This window comes from Prionailurus viverrinus, chromosome F1 (assembly GCF_022837055.1).
Source record: "Prionailurus viverrinus isolate Anna chromosome F1, UM_Priviv_1.0, whole genome shotgun sequence".
Taxonomy (NCBI): Eukaryota; Metazoa; Chordata; class Mammalia; order Carnivora; family Felidae; genus Prionailurus; species Prionailurus viverrinus.
Window position 1 is genome coordinate 64,987,011 of NC_062577.1, and position 23,159 is coordinate 65,010,169.

At 59.0% G+C, this 23,159-nt stretch overlaps 1 protein-coding gene across 1 annotated transcript; it reads right to left on the reverse strand.

Moving 5' to 3' along the window:
• Positions 1-14,753: 14,753 nt before the first annotated feature.
• On the reverse strand, positions 14,754-19,935 carry HAPLN2 (hyaluronan and proteoglycan link protein 2). Its single transcript, XM_047841499.1, has 8 exons — positions 19,357-19,935; positions 19,142-19,237; positions 18,744-18,844; positions 16,627-16,738; positions 16,060-16,413; positions 15,795-15,911; positions 15,485-15,667; positions 14,754-15,281 (listed from the first exon to the last, which is right to left on the reverse strand). Exons 4-8 carry the CDS (start codon positions 16,712-16,714, stop codon positions 15,001-15,003), a joined length of 1,023 nt encoding a protein of 340 aa, XP_047697455.1. The 5' UTR covers positions 16,715-16,738; positions 18,744-18,844; positions 19,142-19,237; positions 19,357-19,935; the 3' UTR covers positions 14,754-15,000.
• Positions 19,936-23,159: the final 3,224 nt, after the last annotated feature.

Here is a 23,159-nt window from a genome sequence, read left to right on the forward strand (position 1 = left end):
TTTCTGGAGATGAGGGCGGACCGTTTGGCGTGAGCAGCCAGTGCCTGCCGGGTGCTGGGCAGACGGTTCGCCATCCATCTGAGTGGGCCAGGCCCCGGGCCAGGCCCCTTTCTGGCGCCTTCCCTCCCCTCTCTCTGGGCTGGAGCCGGAACTGCTCACAGACTGGGTCCCAGCTCTCTGACAGGTGGCCCAGAAACCCATATATCTGGAGCCACTCTGGGACCGGCATCCCGGACCCCCCTCTCACCTCTGTTTTGAAGGTGAGGGGACAGAGGGAGAAGGTCTGAGACCGATAAAGACCTGGCCACCCCGGACTATGGAGGTGAGCCCACCCCCACCTCCGGGAACGGGGGTCACTGACCAGAGAGGCCCGGATTCTGTGGTTGTCACAATTGGCGACCTCTGCACTGTCCCCACCCCACTGCCAATCCCCCCCAAGCTTGGGCTTCAGCCCCATCCTCTGCAGCTAGGAGTCCTGAGAAAACTTAGCTGTCCCCTCTTCGGGCGCCAGCCTCGGTGCGGGCATTGGCCTCTGCAACCCCTCTGATGTCCTCTGTTTCTGTCCCCGAGAGCTCAGCCGTTTTCCTGTCCCTTCCCTTCGTGCCACACCATCCCTCTCTCCAGCTCATTCTTTCCTCCTCCGGCTCTGGGATTTCGGCCCTTGCCTTGAGTTTCCCAAGACCAGCCTGTGTCTGTGTGTGTGTGCGTGTGTGTGTGTGTGTGTGTGTGTGTGTGCACGCGCCCACGGGTACACATGCCCGACACCCACCACCTCCGTGCTGAGTGGTGAGGGGGTGCTGACCCCCCTGCCCCCCGCTGGCAGTCCAAGGTCGGCCCCATAGGAACTAGGTTCCAGTTCTCAGCGGGGTCAGCAGGAGGGAAGCTCCGAACTGTCCCCTTAGCCACGGTGTGAGCAGCAACCCGAGTGCACAACGGCGGCCGGGCGTTCGCAGGCCCCGCGGGACCAGCTAGAGAAGTCTAACATAAACAGCGAGTGACACTGTTAGGAACATCACTGCCCAGCCACCGCAGCTGCTCCTAGTTCAGAATCTGAAAGGTGGATGGTGCTAAGGCAGCCACGAAAACACAGGCGCTGGTAATGCTCCGGGGGGTGTGGGGGGCAGTGGGGGGGGGTCCGTGGGTAACTGTGTCCCTTGACCTCACTGCCGTTATCTGGAATAGAAGTCACGCAGATACTAACAGCAATAACAAAACTGATGGCAAATCTCTTGGTCCCACTGGAAGCACGTGGGCAGAGCTATTCCAAGCGGAGAGGGACGTGAAAGGACGGGGGGGGGGGGGGGGGGTCCCCCAGCCCAAGGCAGTGCTAGAAAGGAAAGCAGGAGTGGTAAACAGAATTCCGTCCACCTGAGCCAGGCCTCTTAAAAAGGCTTCCGGTGCACAGCCTTAACTTTGAGAAAAATGCTGTTACAGCGATGAGGAACCCCAGGTTCAGGGAGGTCAACTAACTTGTCCAAGGTCACACAGCAAGTAAGTGGCAGAGTTGGGACTCCAGCTCCAGCGGGCGCCCAGACCCCCAGCTACGGCTCTGGGGAGGGGGGCCCCCAGAAGGAGGGCCGCTTCCCGGCTCCTCCCGCCGCCCGCCCGCCCCGGACAAGGTCGGAAATCTGGGCGGGGGCGCTGGCAGCGGGGCGCGCAGTAGGGAGGCGGCGGGGACCCGGGGAGGGGGGGCGTTGCCATCAGACTCGGGGGGCCGCGGGCCGCAGGGCTGGGGCTGGCAGCAGGCGCCCGGGGGCTGGCCCGCGGCGGACCTCGGTGGGGGGTGGGGGCGGGGGGCGGCGGGGTCAGCGGGCCGGGGGCGCCGGAGCCTCGGGAGGCAAGGGCGGCGGGGCTGGGGGCGCGGACCCGCCGCCTCCCCTCCAGGGTCCGGGCGGCCCGGCTGCGCTCGCGCCTCACCTACCGGCAGGCGGCCGAGGGCCGGGGCTAGGGTGCGGCACCGCCAAGTTTGCCGCCTCCTCCGGGCTCTCCTCCGGGCTCTCCTCCGGGTCCACGCTCGGTCCTGCGGCTGCAGCCGACTGCGGCGGGGACTGCGCGGGGCGCGAGGAGAGGCCGGGCCCGCAGGGCGCTCGGGAGAGGGCGCCGGGCCGCCGGGCGCCGCACAAAACCCCCTTTCTTCCCCCCGCCCCCGTCCCGCCCCTCCCCTCCCTTCCCCTCCCCCTCCCCTCCCCTCCCCGGGGCCGCCCCCGCCCCCTGGCCGGGGACGCGGGGGGCTCGGGCAGGTCACGCGACCCGCTGCTTCCTCTGCGTCCGTTCCCGGCGGCGGCAGCGAGAGCAAGGACGTGCGAAGTAGGACATGGTTCTGGGGAGGAGAGGCCGGGGACTTGGAGTGGGGGGGGGGGGGGAGGGCTCGCGGAGCTGGAGCAGGATGTTGCAGCGGGAGGGATGGGCGTTAGACTGCCGGCGGGACTTCCCGCGGGCAAGGGGCGAGGAGGAGGGACTCAGACCCGCACAGTAAGGGAAAGGATGACGGGAGCGTAAAAGGGGGGGGGGGGCGCTCATTCGGAGGCAGGAAGAGGTGCAAACGACCACGACCAAGGCCGCCTCCCTGTCGGAAGCTCTGATTGGGTCCCGTCTGCGGGGTGCTCCCACCGCCTGCGCGGAGGAGGGGCTGACTTTGCAGCTGGAGGGACGGAGGTTAGACAGCAGACTCGTGGGTGAAGCCGGGGCAAGTCAGGGGCTCTCTAGACGGGCTGTGGGGGAGCGACGGCACGGTGCGTGGACATACAGGTCATGCCAACCAATGTGCGAACCCCCGGCGTTGCCGGGAGCCCACAGGGCCCCCTGAGCGGGGCTGTGGCTGATGAATGTGCAGCCTGGTGCCAGGGGGGGGGGCCTCGAGGGCTGCCCAGCCGTGGGGGACTCCTCGGAATACCAATGATGCCCCCTCCCCGTCTCCAGGGCCTCCTCTTTCCTCTGCTTTCCCAGGCTCTCTCTGCTCCTCCCTCTCTCTTCCCCCCTCCCTCCCGGGACTAGAAGCAGAGCCCCTGGCACGGACCGTGGGCAGGACAGCCAGATGCCTGGATTCCTTCTCCTGGACACCAGTGGTGGCACCAGGGATAGCTTGTTGGGGGGGCGGGAAGGGGTTGACCCCCATCATCTCCAGCAGCACCCCCAAAATATCCCCAGTAACGTGGGGTGCCTGCAATGCGAATCAGCCTCAGGACAGGTGTCTGTCCTTCCATTTAGACTGCACCCAAGTCCCTCCTTCCTGTGCTGGAACCTGGACCGCCCTCTGCTGATGCCCCAGCTGCCCCAGTCACCACTGCCTGGATTCTACGCCCAGTGCCGTAGACTTGGTTCCAAAGGGCTTTCGAGAAGCTCACAAAAAACTGCTCCCTGAATCCTTGAGGATCTAAAGGTAGAATCCGGGCCCCTCCCTGGACGCCCATCTACTGTAGAGACAGGACAGGAACACCTGGGGGTGGTGGGTGGGAGGGTCCTTTAGTAAGAGAAATGACCCAGGCAGGGATGTGAGTCTGGAGAGGACAGAATAGGTGCCTGACAGAGTCTGGGGAGGGAGAGACCTCCGTTTATTCATTTCATTAAATAAATATTCACTGAATGTCCACTATGGACCATGGACCGGTTTAGGACCGAGTCCTCCGGTGGAGAGGGGGGGTCTGGCCTTGGGGCAGATCCGGGCAGCACCAGGCAGCCCTAGGCTCCCTCTGCCCCCCTCAGGCCTTGCAAGCCCGAGCCGAAGGATATCCCGCCTCCCCCAGGGCAGCCTCAGCACGGGGGCATGCATCCAGCCTGTCCCCACAAGTGCCTGCTCAGCTTCACATGGGGCTTGAGTCCAGCCAGGCGGGGCCAGGCAACCAAGGGGCTGAAATTCAATCTCAGTGGTGGTTTGTGCGTAACTACAGCTCTTTGCCACGGGGAAACCTGGCTGTGATGGAGGAGGAGAGAAAGTGACCTTTCTTGCCATCTCCCCTCATGACTAGAAGTGTGGACACACGTTTTGGTGTCTCCTGGGGGAGTCCAACCTTGACCGAGGCCAGCAGCCTCTGGGTCTGGACCAGGGCTGGTAGCAGACAGTCTGTTCCAAGAGGCAGACCCCTGGTGGGAAACCAGACGCGGTGCGAGAACAGGCAGCCGCTGCCGAGCGGACTGACGAGGGCCAGGCCTCCGCAGGCGTGGGCACCGAGGTCAGACCCCGGCTGGCCATTTGCGGCGGCCAGACCTCGGGACGGGCTTCGTTCCTCAAACCGTTTCCTGTTCTGAACGGGCCGCATAGTATCTATGGCACTGGGTAAAGACTACCGCCCCTGGCCACGGGTGAGCTCAGCAAAATCTAGTTCCTTTCCTTTGCTAGCCACACACGTGCACGCACACACACACACACACACACACCCCGTAATCTGCACCGATCTACTGGCCAGGAGGTCGGCAGGCCACTCCCCTGTGGATGGGACGGAGGGCTCATCGTTATCTGAGAAAGGAGTCCTTCCTGAGGATTGCCCAGGGGAGGAAATGAAGGCCTCCCCACATTTCCAGCGCTGAAGATCCACGCTGAAGTCTAACCAGCACCTGCCGATCAGGGGCTTTCTTTACTATCTTTACTAGCATCTTGTCCCTGGCCACACGATTCCTCCCCCCCCTCCCCCGACTTCTGTCCCTTTCTGAGAAGAGGCAAGAACCAAGAGCCCCTCGAGGTCTCCGAAAGGGACCCTCAGGGACTGGCTGAGAGCAGGAGGGTCAGACAGAGGCAGGAGGAATTAAAGTGAGATTTCAGGGAGAACTTCCTGCCCCAGTAACAGAAGGAGAAGGTGTCAGAAGTCGTCGTACCTTCTGGACAAGGAAACACACCCAGAGGTGAAGCGACTGCCTCGGGTCACACAGCATGCGATTGGCTGACCATGGCCAAATGCAAGTCTTCTGACGGACGCCCAGGCCAGGGTTCTCGCCCGGGCCCCAGCTGTCTCTCAGGGGACAGAAATGGTGCAGGCAGAGAGAGAGAAAGAGAGAGGGGAGGGAGAGCGAGGGCAGCCCAGCTGGCCGGCCTCCCAGCCTCCTGGGCCCTGGGGACTTTTGCAATCTCTCTGGATGAGAACAATCCATCTCCTGCCTCTCGCCCTCCCCCTCCCCTGACATCCCCTCCCCCTCCCCTCCCCCCCTCCAGGCCAATGCTGAGGCCGTGACCCAAGTTGAAGAAACAGAGTTCCCCCCAGTATTAGCCCCCAGCCTTCCTCAGTGGACTCCCTGCCACGGTGGCCCCTGCAGCCCCTTGGGCACCTGGCCCCACTTTCCCAGGCTTGGAGGTGGGGCCCGGGCAGCTCAGTTCCTCCCCAGGCCCTGCAAGTCTTAGAGGCACCTGGGCCCTCTGCCGTGGGGACGCGGGACAGGGGCTGTGCACACGCACTCCGGACGCTGGCACAGCTGTGCTGGGAGAATGGGGCTTTGATAACTTCTGAAAGGGGCCAGGAAGCACGGGACCCCAGCCAGACGGGGGAGCGGCCAGCAGTGTTCTGATGGTTCCTGCAGCTGAGGGCCGGGGGGCGGGGTGCCAGGGCAGGCGGGGGTGGCGAGGGGGCAGCAGTGGGACCTACAGGCTGAACAGCATCGGGGGAGAGCCCTTGAGCAGGAGCGGACAGATCTCCGCCCGGAGGGGAGCAAAGTCCTGTGTTCAGAGGGGACCACCAGACTGTTCCCCAAAGAGCAGCGGAAGGGACTGGAGAGTTGGACCCTGAGACCATCCAGAGCTCCTTCTAGAGAAAGGGGTCCCGTAGGCAGAGTCCTCGCAGCCCCTCTCCCTGCTCCTGGGAGGGAGCTGGCGAGAGATTGTTCACTTTTCTGTGGTGCTGGGGCAACGCTCGTGTCTGTGGGCCTCAGTTTCTTCACCTGTAAAATGGTAACAGCATCCTGTTTATGGTTTTGACATTGGTGCCACATAAACAATTTATACAATCGAAACATAAAAGCAGGGCACCTGGGTGGCGCAGTCAGTTAAGCATCTGACTCGTGATTTTGGCTCATGTCATGATCTCACGGTGTGTTGGGATCGAGCCCCGCTCCGGGCTCTGTGCTGACAGCAGGGAACCTGCTTGGGATTCTCTCTCCCTCTCTCTCTGTGTGCCCTCCCCCTGCCCCACCGTCTGTCAAAATAAATAAACTTTAAAAACACATAAAATTAAACTTGAAATAATTAAATTAATTTTGGATTAAATTAAAAGGAACACAGGGATGCAATCCCTATAAATCTGAAACAAAGTGGGGGCGCCTGGGTGGCTCAGTCGGTTAAGCGTCCGACTTCAGCTCGGGTCACGATCTCGCGGTCCAGGAGTTCGAGCCCCGCGTCGGTCTCTGGGCTGACGGCTCAGAGCCTGGAGCCTGCTTCCGATTCTGTGTCTTCCTCTCTCTCTGCCCCTCCCCTGTTCATGCTCTGTCTCTCTCTGTCTCAAAAATAAATAAAACGTTAAAAAAATAAAAAAAATCACCATGAAAAAAAATAAAATAAAAACATAAAATTAAATTTGAAATAATTTAATTAATTTTTGATTAAATTAAAAGGAACACAGGGATGCAATCCCTATAAATCTGAAACAAAGTGGGGGTACCTGGGTGGCTTAGGCGGTTAAGCATCCGACTCTTGTCAGACCCAAGCTGGTTTGACTCAGGTTATGATCTCATGGTTGGTTCATGGGATCCAGTCCCGTGCTGACAGCGTGGAGCCTGCTTCAGATTCTCTCTCCTTCTTTCTGCCCCTCCCTGCCCCAAAACAAATAAATAAACTTAAAAAATAAATAAAACAAAGTGAAACCAGTGTGCATAATTGTGCATAAAAGATGACATTGGAGGCAAAGCCACGTGGGGGGAACTTTCTTTCAAGTGACTATAAAACGCACCATTTTGACTATTCATCCCTCAGGACAAAAAGAACCACGAAGAAATCATAATGTTGGCATTGTTGTTTCAAAATGCATTATTCCTCTTAAGAAAGCAAATAAGTAATTATGGTAACGGTGTTCGGAACTAGGAGTTTCAGTGCGAGAAAAGGAAAGTCAAGCAAAACTGCCAATGTTTTCTGTGAATTGGAAACAACAGCACGAACTCGCGATTTGTACGGACAGCTCCCGTCTGCTGAAAAGGCTGAGCAACAGTGACCACCCAGTAACACTGCGTGGCCCCGGTGGCCAGATTGTGGTCTCTAAAGAGTACTCTCCACTCACAGGAACCAGGCCTCCTGGACGCATTCCAGTCAGGGACAGGATAGCTTGTCGTACTTGAGAATAAAGGAAGTTTTGAGACTCAGGCCAGGCTCACGTCAAAGGGACCCATGAGCCAATTTGTGAAGATTCCTGTTAGCCACGATGAAATGTCAGCTGTAAAATGAATATCGACTGCAAGGGATTGACGCACATCAGATATATAAAACCCAAGAGTTCATAATGATTCCAAAAGATAAAATCCCTGGGGTGCCTGGGGGCTCAGCCGATTGAACGTCCGACTTCGGCTCAGGTCATGATCTCACGGTTCATGGGTTCAAGGCCCGCGTCGGGCTCTGTGCTGACAGCTCGGAGCCTGGAGCATGCTTTGGATTCTGTGTCTCCCTCTCTCTCTGCCCCTCCCCCACTTGCACCTTGTCTCTCTCTCATAAATAAATAAACATTAGGGGCGCCTGGGTGGCGCAGTCGGTTAAGCGTCCGACTTCAGCCAGGTCACAATCTCGCGGTCCGGGAGTTCGAGCCCCGCGTCAGGCTCTGGGCTGATGGCTCAGAGCTGGAGCCTGCTTTGGATTCTGTGTCTCCCTCTCTCTCTGCCCCTCCCCTGCTCCTGCTCTGTCTCTCTCTCTCTCTCTCTCTCTCTCAAAAATGAATACATATTTTTTAAAAAATCCATGGGCACTTGGGTGGCCTCGGTCGGTTGAGTGTCCGACTGTTGATTTTGGCTCAAGTCATGATCCCAGGGTCATGGGATTGAGCCCCACATTGGGCTCTGTGCTGAGCATGAAGCCTGCTTGGGATTCTCTCTCTCTCTGCCCTTCCCCTGCTTGTGTGCACCCTCTCTCACTCTAAAATAAAAAAATTAAAAATGAAATAAACAAAATAAGGTCCCTGGTCACCCTTGGGCATTGATGGGGCAGCAACTCACAGTTGTGAGAATTAATAGGGTCTAGTGGGTCCTGTCAGTGTCCGCCTGTGTCCCCTTAGTGGCTACCCTGACAAGACAAAGGCTGCTGATTGGCCGAGGACTTTTTCTGAGCGTGCGGGTACGTTTGGTCCAAGTCATACGTGCGTGGGAGTTGGTGCCCTGGAAACAGGCCTCAGCCAGTGACAGAGGGAGAGTTGGTAGACTAGAACCCTGGTCCCCCTCAGGTGGGGACACCGTGAGGCAAGTCCCCCTGTCCCCCCTCACTCCCAGCAGCTTTGGGCTCCAGCTGTCCACAGTCATCACCTGCTCCTGTTTTTTGGGTCATTTACTCAATTTATGGGATTCCTTCCCTTCCCTGTCTCACTGTCCTATTAGATCTGGGAATTCAGGGCGCCCAGGTGGCTCAGTCAGTGAAGCGTCCGACCTCGGCTCAGGTCACGATCTCACAGTTCATTGGTTCAAGCTCTGCGTCCGGCTCTGTGCTGACAGCTCGGAGCCTGGAACCTGCTTCGGATTCTGTGTGTCCCTTGCCCACTCGCACTTTGTCTCTTTTGCTCTCTCTCTCTCAAAAAGCAAATACACATAAAAAAAAAAAAAGATCTGGGAATTCAGAGCCACCAAGTCATGAGCACGCGTGGGTGAACGTTTGTGCTGGGGCGTGAGTGCGTTCAGAGAGCACAAGCAAGCCCGCCTCCCATGTGCCTGGTCTGTGTCGTACCCGTGACTCTCTCTCAGCTCACCCAGAGCGTCGCGGGGCATCTCTGTGACCAGGCTTCAGAGGAGGAAGAAGTCCAGGCCTGCTTCGTGGATGGGTCGCTTTGATGCCCTGATGGGAGCTGATGGGGAGGAGGCTCCGCACGCTAGCCACGATGGTTTGCAGGGGGTTTGGCTCAGGGGAGGGGCAGAGAGAGGGAGACACGGAATCCAAAGCAGGCTCCAGGCTCCTAGCTGTCAGCACAGAGCCCGATGTGGGGCTTGAACTCAGGAGCTGTGAGATCAGCACCTGATCTGAAGTCGAATACTTGACCGACTGGGCCCCCTAGGCGCCCCGGATTATGCACATCCTGGATACGGATTTGCCTCCCTGCCCAAGTGCCTTGGCCAGCACCTGTATCCAAGGACATAAAGGAAACAATTTATCCCTATGAGATCCCATAGTATCACCTCTAACCAAGGGGATCCACTTTATAGTGAAGGAAAAGTGACGAGGACACAAGAGCACGGCATCCGTTTGCCCCTCGGCGTACCAGCCAGGTGAGGTGGCAGGGGACGTCCGTGTGGCCTCTTTACAGCACGTCTAAGTACCAGCTTGGGGAAGACATCCTCTGGGATTGGGTCCCGGACGTCGACACGCAGTATCCGTTTTGAGCCAATGGCCATTCTATGGCGCCATATGCCAGACGGCTGGGAATCGTGGGAAACGAGAAGGAAGCAGGAACAGTCCTGTCAGCATCAGCCCCGGTGGCCCAGCTCGGGGGGGGGGGGGGGGGTCTGTGCTTCTGTTCCCGTACATTTAGGCCCTGAGGGATCAGAAGCCCTAGCTCCCAGGGTGGGAGGTGGGTCGGCCAGCAGCCTCTGGTCCCTTTGGGCAGCTCACTGCCAACTGACCCACGGGCCAAGAAGAGAATTCTAGCGCCAACGACACTTGCTCCTGACCGTCCCCTGTCCGGTGGTCATCGTGAGCGGGCAGTTGCCACAACGTTGGCCCTTCAGGGGCGTGGTGATGAAAGGCCCTGGGGGGTGAGGGTCTGGGTTCTCCTGTGAAAGCCCCACAGACCAACGGATGAACCGTGGAGGAAGGCGAGGCGGGCTGCTGGGGACAGCCCCGGAGCCGACGCCAGCTGCCCCGCTCACCCTCCTGCCGTGACTTTCCTTCCTAGGACTAGAAATTGCACCCAGCCGCCGCCTTGAAGAGTTGGTGACAGGACAGAGCGAATATGGGGACACAGGGTGGACAGAGGCTGTGACCCCATCCTCCGCTGTCATCTCCACAGCCAGGAGGCTTCTCCGTGGCCTCTGCGACTCTGCCTGAGGGCGTGTCTGTGCTCAGGGCTCCCAGAAGCGGCCATCGACTTTCAGACAGGACGGTGACGAGTATGACCCTACTGTCTTTGCCCTGTTCTGCTTCACACCCTTCCCTGCCTCCCCTCCCCACCTCCTCTCCGGTTCTCTACCTCTCAGCATGACCCTCCCCCCCAATAAACTGCTCCTACTCAAAGCCTTGCCTCAACATCTGGCTTAGGGAAGCCCTCTGGTCTTAGTTCAGGCTGCTGTGACACGTCACCACAGGGGCACCTGGGTGGCGCAGTCGGTGGAGCATCCGACTCTTGATTTCAGCTCAGGTCAAGATCCCAGGGTCGTGGGATCGAGTCCCGCCTCGGGCTCCGTGCTGAGCGTGGAGTCTGCTCAGGATCCTGTCTCTCTCTCCCTCTGCCCCTCTCCCCGGCTCGTGCTCTCTCTCTAAAATAAAAACATAAAATAAACCAACCACCACAGACTGGATGGTTTCAACAACAGACATTTTGCTCCTGTCAGCACTGGAGGCCGGCAGATCTGTGTCTGGTGAGGGTCCCTCACTTTCTCATTGGTTTGGCACAGGGGGGGGGGGCGGGGGGGGCGGGGTGTTGCCAGGAGAGAAGCCAGATGCCCCAGACCTCTCTGATAAGGGCACCAGCTTCATCCTGGGACTACCTCCTAAAGGCGCCGTGTCCAAAACCATCACCCTGGGGATCGGGCTTTAACACAGGACTCGGGGAGGGGGCGCAAACATTCACCCCGTAGCACCTGTCCCATTATTCCTACCTTCCCTGAGTGCTTCTAAGCCAGGGTAACAATAATCGACAAGGGAAACTCTTCTTTTTTTTTTTTAATTTTTTTTCAACGTTTATTTATTTTGGGGACAGAGAGAGACAGAGCATGAACGGGGGAGGGGCAGAGAGAGAGGGAGACACAGAATCGGAAACAGGCTCCAGGCTCTGAGCCATCAGCCCAGAGCCTGATGCGGGGCTCGAACTCACGGACCGCGAGATCGTGACCTGGCTGAAGTCGGACGCTTAACCGACTGCGCCACCCAGGCGCCCCGGGAAACTCTTCTTTAGAGACAATTCACAGCTAATAATAAAGGAAGGAGAAATGACACAACTGGAGGGTCTCTGTTTGGGGCTCCTAACGATTGATAGGTCTAGACAATGGTCATCAGCAGCCATTAGATTGAAGGCGATGGACGTAGAGGGCTGCATGGCGGCCACGAAAAGATACGTCCGCATCCTAATCCCTGAAGCCCCGAGAATGTTAACTTGTTTGGAAAAAGGGTCTGTGTGGATGTAACTCATTACATGAATTCATTCCCGAAATTCAGTCGACGGTTTTGAGATGAGATCACCCTGGATTAGCAGGTGGGGTAAATCCAGTGACAAGCGTCCTCGTGAGAGACAGATGAAGAGGAGACAGACACTTGAAAAGGATGAGGCAACGTGACCTCAGAGGCAGAGACTGGAGCCGTGCAGCCGGAGAAGCCAACGAGGGCCGCCTGCCACCAGGAGATGGAAGGAGCAAGAAAATTCTCCCCAGAGTCTGCAGAGGGAGGACGTCACCCCCGGTGTGGACGTCCGGCCTCCAGAACCGTAGAACACATTCCTGGGGCGCCTGGGTGGCTCAGTCCGTTAAGCGTCCGACTCTTAATCTCGGCTCAGGTCATGATCTCACGGTGCGTGGGTTCGAGCCCCACATCGGGTTCTGCACTGGCGTTGTGGAACCCGCTTGGGATTCTGTCTCCCTCTCTCTCTGCCCCTCCCCTGCACATTCTCTCGTTCTCTCAAAATAAATATTAAAAAAGAAAGAATACATTTCTGTTGTCTTAAGCCACCACGTTTGTGGTACTTTGTTACAGCGGCCGTAGGCACCTAACGCAGCAAGGAGCTTTATAATGAATGGACCAGGCTGAAATTACCAGAACTTCCTGATCAACCACGGCATCGACAATCAGACACCGCGTGCCCCCTGATGGGATACACGGTACTACTTATGAAATATTCCTGGGAAAAAAAGAATGTATGTTTAAATATTTTTAAAGAATATTTTGTTTATTTGAGAGAGACAGAGACAGCACAAGGGGGGGGAGGGGCAGAGAGAGAGAGAGAGAGAGAGAGAGAGAGAGAGAACCCCAAGCAGGCTCTGCACTGTCAGTGCGGAACCCCACGCGGGGCCCAAACCCACGAAACCATGAGATCATGATCTGAATCGGAACCAAGAGTCGTATGCTCAACTAACTGAGCCACCCAGGTGCCCCTAAAAATAAATGTATGTTTAATCAAACTTCTAAATATAATTAGAGGGGACAGAGGACCACGTGAATTGTCATGACAGGGACACACTCAACTGAATCTAGAACATGGGGAACCTGACAGGGAAATAACCCAGTTTCTTTCAATATTCTTTTTTTTTTTTAATGTTTATTTATTTTTTTTTTGAGAGAGAGAGAGAGAGACAGAGCATGAGCGGGGGAGGGGCAGAGAGAGAGGGAGACACAGAATCCGAAGCAGGCTCCAGGCTCCCGCTGTCGGCACAGAGCCCAACATTGAGCTCGAACCCACGAGCCCTGAGATCATCACCTGAGCCGAAGTCGGATGCGTAACTAACCGAGCCACCCAGGTGTCCTAAGTATGGTTCATTTTCAAAGTCATCCTACGTTAGAAATACATAGTGAACACGTACAGGTGATTTGCTTTGAAATACTCCAGCAGACATGAACACAAGTGAGGGAATTCGTGGAACAAGGAAAGAATTTGGGGATGGTCAAGCCAGATGATGAAGGGTTCCAATGTTCTATTTTTTGTGTATGTTTGAAGTTCTCAAAAAAAAAAAAGTAGCAGCAGCACGGAGAGTAGTTGTAGAAATGAGCGGTCATGTGTATGCGTTTTCCGCGCGGGAAAGAACAAAGCGGTGCTGGGCCCAGCATCTTGGCTTTCTGACTCCATGACAGGGCAGAACTTAGAAAAGCCAGAAGGGCCTGGAGGAGTGGATGACTGCTAGCATGTTCCAGAATCTAGGCTGCCCTCCCGGGTGCTTGTGGTGAGGCTGCTGCCAGGTGCGGAACAATTAATTAGTTGCAATTTTAGGTCTAGGCCCGAGTAGGGTTGCTCTCTCCTGCCCCCTTGTGGTTGAGCGAGGTCTGTAACTAGTTCTAGACAAACAGCTGTGAACAGAAAGGGACAGGTGTCTCTCTGGGCGGCGGTGGCTAATTGCAGAGACAAGACCCTCCAGAGCTCTTTTTATCTTCTCCTCCTGGTGTGGGGACGGGCGGCATTTGAGACAGCGGCGGCTCTAGCAGCCTGGGTCCCTGAATAAGAAAATGAGAAGAGCCCCCTTGTTTGACCACCATGCACAGGTAGCCTAAGGGAGAAATGATCTCGTCTTAAGTCCCTGATACTCGGAGGTCGTCTGTTACCGCGGCATAACCGAGCTCCTCCTGGTGAACACAGCACCATACAGCAACCAGTCCTACAGGCTACCTGGTAAGAGCCTGAATAATTGCTGCGGTTGTTCTCTTACTGTTAGTATTCTTGTAATAACAACCGTCCATCATCACAGGTACCATTTACTGAGCACCTCTATGTGCCCCCAGGACGTGCCACCCGTCGTCTCAATTCCCGATCCCGGCAGACCCTGGAGGCAGATCTTCCTGCCCCGTGACCAAGATCAGAAAAGCAAAGCTTAGGAACTGCCACAAACATTCCACTTGCTGTCTGAGAGTCATCGAAGATGCCGTTCATTTGATCATTCGTTGTCCTTTATACAAAACCCCATGAGATGACGTCCCTTTAACAATTACAGCCAAGAACCCTCACGGAAAGCAGTTTTACAACATATATATCAAGCACCATTAGAAAGTTCATACCCTTTGCTCCAGTGGTTAGTCACCAGCCCAAGCTTGTTGCGGTGCAGTTAGATTGCTTGAGCAGTTAAATGAATAAACAAACGAATTAGGCAATTAATTAAAATAGTATACATATTAAAGAAAAACGAATTAATGAGAGTTGAGCTTGTGTCTTGAGTTCCCGGTCTGTTTCCCGCAGCCGGATGTTAAGCATGCTCCCGGTCCAGCTCCCCGCTTCGCCTCGCGGCTGCCGGACACACAGTCCCCTCAAGGCTCAGCCCGGCAGGTGGCTGGTGGCCTTAGCTGGTGCTGGTGTTGGCCGCCTCCTCCCCGAGCACGGGTCAGCTTCCCGTCGGCGGAACAACGCTACGAGTTTCCTACACAGGGTAGGAGACTGGCAGGATACAAACACATTGTGAAATCTGTGTAGGCTCATCTTTGCTCGTTCCGTGGTGCCCAGCGGGCAGGCCTGCGGGTTTGGAGCGCTCGGGCAGATCTGAACCACAGTCTCCGGTGGGTGCGTGGCGCCCCCGCGTGGCTTCCGGCGCAACAGCACCCCGCGTTCTCCCGCGTCGTCCCCGGGTTCTGCCGCCCGCGGTGCCCGCAGTCCCCCTCGACCTTTGGGGCCCCCTCCTCGCGACCCCCGCCGTCCGGCAGGCTCGCTCCCAGCGGCAGGGGGCGCACCTCTGACTGTCTCCCCGGGAGCGTGGTCGGCCGGATGGGCCCAAGGCCACCCCGTGCCCACCCCCACCCCCGCCCCGCCTCGACACACAAAGTCCTCAAGTTACTTAACTGCTGTGGACAGAAGTGGGTTAATGCCCCGGGCGCTCGCCTTCCCCCAGCAGCGACCGCGGGAGCGCGCGAACGGCCGCCGGTCCGGGTGCGAGCATCCGGGGGGGGGGGGTGTCCCCCCTCTCGCAGGGCGCCGCCACCTCCCCTCCCCCGCCCGGCCGGGACCCTGGGACCCCGGGACCCCGACCGTGGCAGGCTGCGGGACGGGGGCCGCGGCGGCCCTACTCCGAGTAGCAGTACGTCCCGAAGGCCGCCTGCTGCGCCCGCGGGAAGCCGAAGCTGCGCACGCCGGGGTCGGGGAGGCCCCCGCAGCGCGGCCGCGGCGAAGTGATGGGGAAGCGCACGCTGCCGTCCGCCAGCCAGCCGCCGTCGCACTGGTCCAGCCCCGAGAACTTCCAGGCGGCGTAGAGGTGCCCGACCTTGGCCACCGTGGCCCCGCGCCGCCGGCACGCCGCGTGCGCTTCGGACAGCGTCAGCCGCCCGGGCACGAAGAACACGTGGCCTGGGGAGCGGGGCGCGTCACCCCCTCCGCGGCCAAAGCCTCCCCGGGACCGAGGCCGGGCAGCGGTGGGGGTGCCGAGGCAGGCGCGCGGGAGGCGGGGGCGGGAGCCCGGCCCGCGCAGTGACGCAGGGACCACGCGGGTCCAGGTCCCGCCCCCCGTCACCCCTCCCCCCTCCCCACCCCCCCGCCGCCCGCGCGCTCACCTGCAGTCACCGAAGTGAAGCAGAAGGCGTCGTAGCGGTCGCGCTTCCGGTCGCGGGGCCCGTAGCTGCGGATCCCGGGCCGCCCCGGGCCACCGCACGGGGCGCGCGCGGTGAGCACGGGGTAGCGCACGGAGCCCTCGAGCAGCCAGCCCGCGTTGCACCAGTCCAGGCCCTCGGTCCACGCTGGCGGGCAGGGGGAGACGGGGCGGGGGTCAGAGGGGTCCCGGCAGGAACCTGACCCGAGCTCGCCCCCCGCGGAGCCGGGTGACAGCCCCGACAGGCCCGGGCGGTGCCCAGGTCGGGCGCTCACCCTGGTACAGCTGGGCGTAGGTGGCCAGACGCCCGTCCTGTTCCTCGCACGCCTGTTTCGCCTCGTAGTAATTGAACTGGTACCGGCCCCGGCTGGGCTGGTACGGGAACACCACACCTGGGGGGGGGGGGGGGGGGGAGGGGGACGCCGGCAGCCTGAGGAGGGCCGGCAGACGGGGGAGAGGGCTGGGCGACCCCGGGAGACCCGAGCTGGGGCGGCCAAAGCCCCACAGGAGAAGAGGGGGGCGGGAACCCAAGGGCCTCACCCTCCAGGCGCAGGGTCAGCGCCACGCTCTCGTCCTCGATGCCGTTGATGAGTTCACAGCGGTACCTGCCCTCGTCCTCCAGGCGCACGTCCGCGATGACCAGGGAGGCGTCCAGCCGATGCCCCCTCCGCATCCTGGCGCGCCCCCCCAGGGGCCCGTAGCCCCGGGCGTGCAGGCCGTTGGTGATGAGGATCAGCGTTTCCCGGAGCTCCCCGGGCTCCACTTTGCTCCAGCGGACCTTGTAGCTGGGAGGCGGGGCGCCCAGGACGCAAGGCAGCGTGGCCGTGGCCCCACGACGAGAGTGAATGACCTCGTGGATGGGGGGCAGGAGGTAGTGGGGGCCGGGGTGGGGTGCTGAGCAGAGGGGGCCACAGTGGCAGGAACCCCCTGACCCCCACTGCAGGTGCCCGTCCAGACGCTGCTCCCCAGACCCCCCCCCCCCTCCACTGCGCACTCAGCAAAGGCTCTCACTCCCTGAACACCTCAGTCGGCTGCCCTATCCACTTTACCCACCCCTGGAGCCGCTCCCCCACCGTCCCCAGAGTCTGGGCGGGGCTGAGGTCTTACCTAGGTCCCCCAGCGCTTTGTGGAAGATGGCGAGGGCCCAGGGGAGAAGGAAGTGGCAGAATGTTGGGAGACTAAGCAGGCCTGGCATGATGGAGAGTCAGCCCAGCGCCGTCTGCGGGGCACAAAGCAGGGAGGCAGTGGGGTTGGAGATGAGCTCCCATCTATCAGGGATCCCTGAGGGGTCCAGCTGGAAGGCGTGAGGGCAGAGAAGGGGGCTGTTGGGGGCAAAAGGTGATGGGGGAAGGGGCAGTAACACACTCCCTTCCCCCAGGCCTGCTGGGCCGCCCCTCTCAGACCGCAGGGCCAGACTTGGCGCCGCCTCCCCTCTCCCTCCCCTCCCAGGGGCCATCCCATCTGGGTCCTGAAACCCGGATTGCCTGGCCGGATTGCCGCCGCCGCCGCCGTCTCTCTCCTCTCCCAAAGCTACCCGCCAGCGGAACCAGAGTAACCAACGAAACCTTGTCACTCTCCTGCTTAAAGCAGTCGCTCCCTTTGCCCTAAGGATACAGTCTGGTCTGCTAGCCAAGGCCCTCTGGGATCCAGCCTCTCACCGTGCCTTCAATGTCGCCTCCCACCCGCTGTGCCCTCTGCACAGTCTTCCAGACACTTCTGGCTCCAAAAGTGCCCAGATTCACTCTCACCTGGTTCTCCCAGGCGTCACTGCGGGCCAAACCGCCTCTGGGAAAACCTTCCTCTTCCCCGGCCGGCGGCAGTGCACTGTGGCCTACCACACTGACCTGGACACTTGGTCTTAGAAGGACTTTTATTAGCCACTGAATTAACAGTGTGAATTTTAATACATATGCGCGTGTAGGCCGTATCAGTGAGGTTTCTGGCAAGTACAAAATTATAAGAACTAATTCCAAACACAATTGTCTATTTCAATAGTTGATTTTCCCCTTCTTTTTTTTTAAATTTTTTTTTCAACATTTATTTATTTTTTTGGGGGGACAGAGAGAGACAGAGCATGAATGGGGGAGGGGCAGAGAGAGAGGGAGACACAGGATCGGAAACAGGCTCCAGGCTCCGAGCCATCAGCCCAGAGCCTGACGCGGGGCTCGAACTCACGGACCGCGAGATCGTGACCTGGCTGAAGTCGGACGCTTAACCGACTGCGCCACCCAGGCGCCCCAGATTTTCCCCTTCTTTTTAAAAAAAATTATTTGACTTTAGTAAGTAGGTTCTACCCCCAACGTGGGGCTAGCACTCACGACCCTGAGACCAAGCGTCAATGCTCGGCCAACTGAGCCAGCCAGGCGCCCCAGTTTCCCCCCTGCCTTATTCTATCTGTTCTTTATCACCTTGACCATTTTTTAGAAGTTGGACTAAGGACCCCTTAGCCTAGCTTGACTCATTTTCTAAACCTGATTCCTCCACGCGCTAACTGCGTGACTCTGAACGAGTTCTTTAACTTCTCTCGGCCTCAAAGTCCTCATCAGTAAAAAGCGGGTAGTAATTCCCATCGACCTCACTGAAGTAACGTGTACAGTGCTCAAAATCGTGTCTGGTATGCAGTAAGCGCCATGCATGTGTTAGCTATCATCCGCAGCATCCAGCCTCGCTTCTGGCACACAGTGGGTGCTAAATAAGTGTGTGTGTTAGTGAATGAGCCCACACGAAGGATTCTGGGAAGGCGAGCCGGCCGGGACGGAGAAGGAGGAGACAGAGCTGGAGTCGGAAGAGGTGGAGCCGAGCCCCTCCTCCTCCTCCTGCAAACGAAGGCCTCGGCCGCGGGAGAAACGGGGGTCGGGCACGCAGGGCCTCGCGGTGGTTGGAGGGCAAGTGCGTGGGCCGGGGACGCGCCCAGGGCGGGAGGGCCGCGTGGGCCGAGGGCGGGTGGGAAGCCACGCCGACGCACCTGCGTGAGAGCGCGCCCGGCCCGCCCCTCGGACGTACGAATCCCCTTTTACGCATGCTCAGACAAAGGGCACAAATTCTAGGCGACTGGAGGGAGGTCGCACAGCTGGTAACAGGAGGGTTTGCTGGGATTTGAACGCGTGTTTGAGGTCAGGCGCAAGCCCACCGGTCTGTACTTCTGTCCTGGAAAGCAGGCGCACACATAACCCTCTTCGTAGCCCTTACAGAGAACCAGAGAGCCGACAGCCCCAGTTGCCTACCTGTTAGAAGTCGCTCTCTTCACAGGGACGGGAGCGACAGGGACTGGCGGCGTCTTGTCCTGCTCCCGGAAGAGGTTCCGGTGAAGGCGCTGCCTGGGCCCCTGCGAGATCCAAGCACTTCAGGGCCCTGGGACTTGGGCGCCTGATCAGCGGGGTCCCTCCTCTTGCACCTTTGAGGAAAGGCTTCTGCCCTGAGCTCGCAGAAGCAGCCAAGGTGCCGAGAGCATTTTTCCCCTCGCCACTCCACTAAGCCAGGCTAAGTGACCTGTGTCCAGCCCGTGACCCGGCACTGTATGCGCACTGCTCACGGTCCTGGGCCTGGGGAAGATGCGGCGCTTGGGGCCAGGGGTGGGGACCCCCAAAGGGATGCAGTAAAGGAGGCACCCGGGAAGGATTACCTGGAAGAACGTGGAGGAGGTGGTGCCTCGTTTCTTCCTGATGCTCGAGGGCCAGAGAAGGAGCAGACTGCCTGATGGGTATGAAGATGCTGGCCGCTGGGTGTGCGGACGAGCTAAGGTGAGCTCGAGGACCTGTGGCCAAGCCCCCGCTGTCTCCGGTTTTCCCCGAGGGCCTCCTCCAAGCAGCACCCTCCCCTCCCCCACCCAGTCCTCACCTCTGTCCTCCGGAGCCCGGGTGCGCATTGCCTGTGGGAGGAGGCTCTCAGGGTGGGACCCAGACTTCCAGGACCTCCAGCTGCTTCAAGAAACCTGACCCCTTCTGTCCAGCCCCCTGTCTGTCCGTCTGTCTGTTCTTTCCCGCTCCGTCCCCACCCCATCGGAAGCACAAGTTCCCATTGTCTCTGTCTTTCCCCCTATTGTTGAATAACAGGGGCCCTTTCTTTATCCTGTGGGCAAGGGCAACGAAATGTCAACAGCTGGGGATGTGGGATGCGGGACCGGCTGGCACACAGCACCGGAAAAAGGGCCGGGGTAGGGGCAGGCTCAGAACAGGACTGGACATCCCCAGGGAGAGGGGAGTGGGGGCGGGGAGAGCGGTGGTGAGAAGGTTGAAGTGGGGGGGGGGGTCCCCTCCAGGCCAGGCTTCAAGCCTCGGGAGAGATGTGGTGTGAGGCCAGGGGTGGCGGGGCCCCGTGGAGGGCAGAACGCGTGGTGGGAATAGCACTGGGAGCGAAGGCAGGAGGGCTTTCTGCGCCCGGGAGGGTAACGGGAGTATCCGAGAAGGACTTCGGAAAGCTCTCCAAAAGAGGGGTCGGTTTATTTGTCCCGCCTCCTCCTAGTGCCAGTGCTCCGGAGAAGGGAGGTCCTCGACCTCCCTGGGAGGACATACGCTTCTCCACAGCGCCCCCTGGAGTCTAAGCGGCTGGAGTTCACACGCCCAGTCCGGACCTTTCTGTCGAGGTACAATCTGCCCCCGACAAGCAGCAGGGACCTCCAGTGGACAGCTCACTGCACTTACCAGTATACACGCCACGGAACTAAGCCCCGGATCAGCATATAGAACGTTTCAACGCCCAGGATAAGCCTGTTTCTTTTTTGTTTGCTGTCAGGGCAGAGGGAGGACTCTCTCCAGAAATAGCCATTTAGGAAGGTTCCAGCTTCCGGTCCCTCTTAGCCTTGCTTTCTGTCTGCCCGGCAACCCCACGTCAGTAGCTTTGCGTTATTGGGATCGCGCGCTTTTTGGAACCGGAGGGGACCTCAGGACGCCCAGCTTCTTCAGTCACCGACCAAGAGGACCTGGTGAGAGAGGGCCTTGCTCAAGCCCGCACGGAAGGCAGCTGTGGAGCCTGGGACTTGCTGCTGTTCCCGCCAATCCCTCTTCGGAGCCTCAGTCGGATTCTCCGAGTCGCGGGCTGCGGGCTTTTCCGCTGGGGCCGCATCTCCCTAACAGGGAGCTCACGCCACCTGCTCCCTTCAGGGCTTTGGAGGGCAGTCTCCACCGTCCTGCATCACCATCCCCGTCCTGAGCCCTTCCCTCCTCCTCCCAGAGGAAAAGGACAAACGGCCCCTGTCTCGGGCCGAGGACACCCGGATCCGATCCCGCGCATCTGACTGGCCAACACCCAACTCAGACAAACAGCCCCCTGCAGCGGCTCGGAGGGGGACACGGCGGCTCTGCCACCGGCCTGCCCTCCCGCTTCCCCAGATCGCTTCTGAACCGTGGTTTGCAAGTCTCAGGTGTGTGAACCCACGAGAGGCTGAGTTTGGCAGGGAGGAAGGCCTGGAAACAGTTGATGGAGGCGGAAAGAGCCCTTTGAGGATGGAGCTGGGAAAGGGATGGCCCGGTGAAATGTGCGGTGAGCCAGACTGCACTCCCTTTGCCCGAGGTCCTCTCACCCCTGGTCCTCAGTCTGCCAGACACTCAGCAGACCGGGAGGGTTGGCTGCTGGGCTCGCTCTTCTGGGTGGAGGTCTTTGCCACCCACTGCCCGCAGACTCAGCAAGGTGACGGGAACGAGCCCGCACAAGCCCTGACTTCTCTTCCTCGAGCACCCAGACCTGGCGTCAGGCAGCCGGCCGACCAGCTTCTTGATCCCGGCTGCGCACAAGCAGGTCCCGTTGACTGTTGCATGAGGGACGAGGACGGTTGGCAAGGCAGCCCTTTAGGCGGTTGCAGGGAGAGGCTGTGGGTGACTGGCAGGACCCCCTGTCCTTCCAGCGAGGTTCACACACAGCTGCCTCCCTCCTCCACCCTGCGAGCCCCAGGCCACGCTTCTCTCTGGCCCAGGCGGAGCCTCCTGGGGGACTGGATCCCTGCATCCCTGTGGGAGGAGGTAGGGGGGAGGCTGGGGACGCGTCAGTCTTCAGGAAAAGGCACTTTTTCCATTCAGGACCGCTGCCTCCCACTCTCTATACTTCTGTCTGTCTGCGGAGCGTGAGGACGTCACCTCCGTGCCTCAGAGGCCCCACGGAGCCTTGGCAGGAAACTGTTCCTCATCCTGGTGGCCCGGCCCCACCTGGACGTCCTGGACGGAGCTCAGTGTCTTGAGCCCTTTTAAAGCTTGGGGCTCCTGAGAAGTGGGCGTCCCGGTGCCCACTTCAGTAGGACCGGGACCTCGAAACTGGGACTGACCGTGTCCAGGGGGAGGACTGGGCTGGCCGCGTGGGCAGCTCCTGCCTGGCTCGGCAAAGTCTCAAGGGAATGGAATGGGGGTGTCACCTGGTGCTCACCCAACCTGGCCAGTGTTCCGGTCCATCAGCCCTGTCTATTCTGAGGGCCTGCTGGGGGGCAGGGGGAGCTCCTCCTGTGCGGGAACCTTCTCACGGCACCAGAGGGCTGTCAGAGGAGAGCGGACAGAGCCTTAGAAGGCATGGCTGTCCCTGGCCTTTCCCTGAGAGACAAAAGGCAGCAGTCCTCAACTCAGCATTCTGCTCAATTCGACCCCTCACCTGGATTCTGCTCCTGACCACGGATGTACCCACCAGCTAGACAGACACCTGCCCTGTGTGTGCAGGACAGAGCTCCAGGGTCCAAACGTTACAGCCGCGGGGCACGGTTGAGCCTGCATCTGAGCCGGCCTTGGGGTCATGATTCTGCTGCAGGCTGTGTGTCCCCGGGGCGCGGCCTCTTCACTGGGCCTGTGTCCTCACCTAAACAACGGGACTGCGATCCATTTAAACTATTTTCTGGGGGCGCCCGGGGGGGCTCAGCCGGTTCAGCGTCTGACTCGATTTCGGCTCAGGTCATGATCTCGTGGTTTGTGGGATCGAGCCCCGTGTCAGGCTCCAAGCTCACAGCGTGGAACCTGCTTGGGATTCTCTCTCTTCCTCTCTCTCTGCTCCTCCCCAGCTCTCTCTCTCTCTCTGTCTCTTTCTCTCTTTCTCTCAAAACGAATAAACAAACGTTAAAAATAAAATGACAATTTTCTGAAGGGCCTCAGTGTGCAGAGAATGCTAACGGATGGAAGTTCCCAGTCTGGGGGTGATGTCTGGTGGAGGTGAGGGTAAGGTCAAATGGCAGGAAGCACAGAGAACAGTAAAAGACAAACATCTAGAAGCTATTTTCATGGTGGCAAAGATTTGACAATTATATTTTACTTTTTATTTTTATTTTTACATTTATTTTTTATTTTTTGAGAGACAGAGACAGAGCACAAGTTGGGGAGGGGCAGAGAGGGAGGAAGACACAGAATCCAAAGCAGGCTCCAGGCTCCAGGCCCCGAGCTGTCAGCAGAGCCCGACAGGGAGCTTGAACTCACGAACCAGGAGGTCATGACCTGAGCCGAAGTCGGACGCTTAACCGGCTGAGCCACCCAGGTGCCCCCTACAATTATATTTTACTTTTTAATAGTCATGTCACCTGTCATTCTGTTTGTTAATAGTCTGTTCGCCATTGTGTTCAAGGGGGGCATTTATTTATTTATTTATTATGTTTATTTGTTTATTTTTGAGAGGGGGAGGGGCAGAGAGAGAGAGAGAGAGGGAGAATCCCAATCAGGCTCCACGCTGTCATCACAGAG

Bases quoted from the DNA above. Each gene is read 5' to 3' on its own strand.
- HAPLN2 (XM_047841499.1), bottom strand. From the start codon at position 16,714: ATGCCAGGCCTGCTTAGTCTCCCAACATTCTGCCACTTCCTTCTCCCC. The intron at 16,414-16,626 runs GTAAGACCTCAG...CCCTCTGCTCAG, and splicing joins CAAAGCGCTGGGGGACCTAG to CACCCCACCCCGGCCCCCAC. The intron at 15,282-15,484 runs GTGAGCGCGCGG...CCCGCTCCCCAG, and splicing joins CTTCACTTCGGTGACTGCAG to GCCACGTGTTCTTCGTGCCC.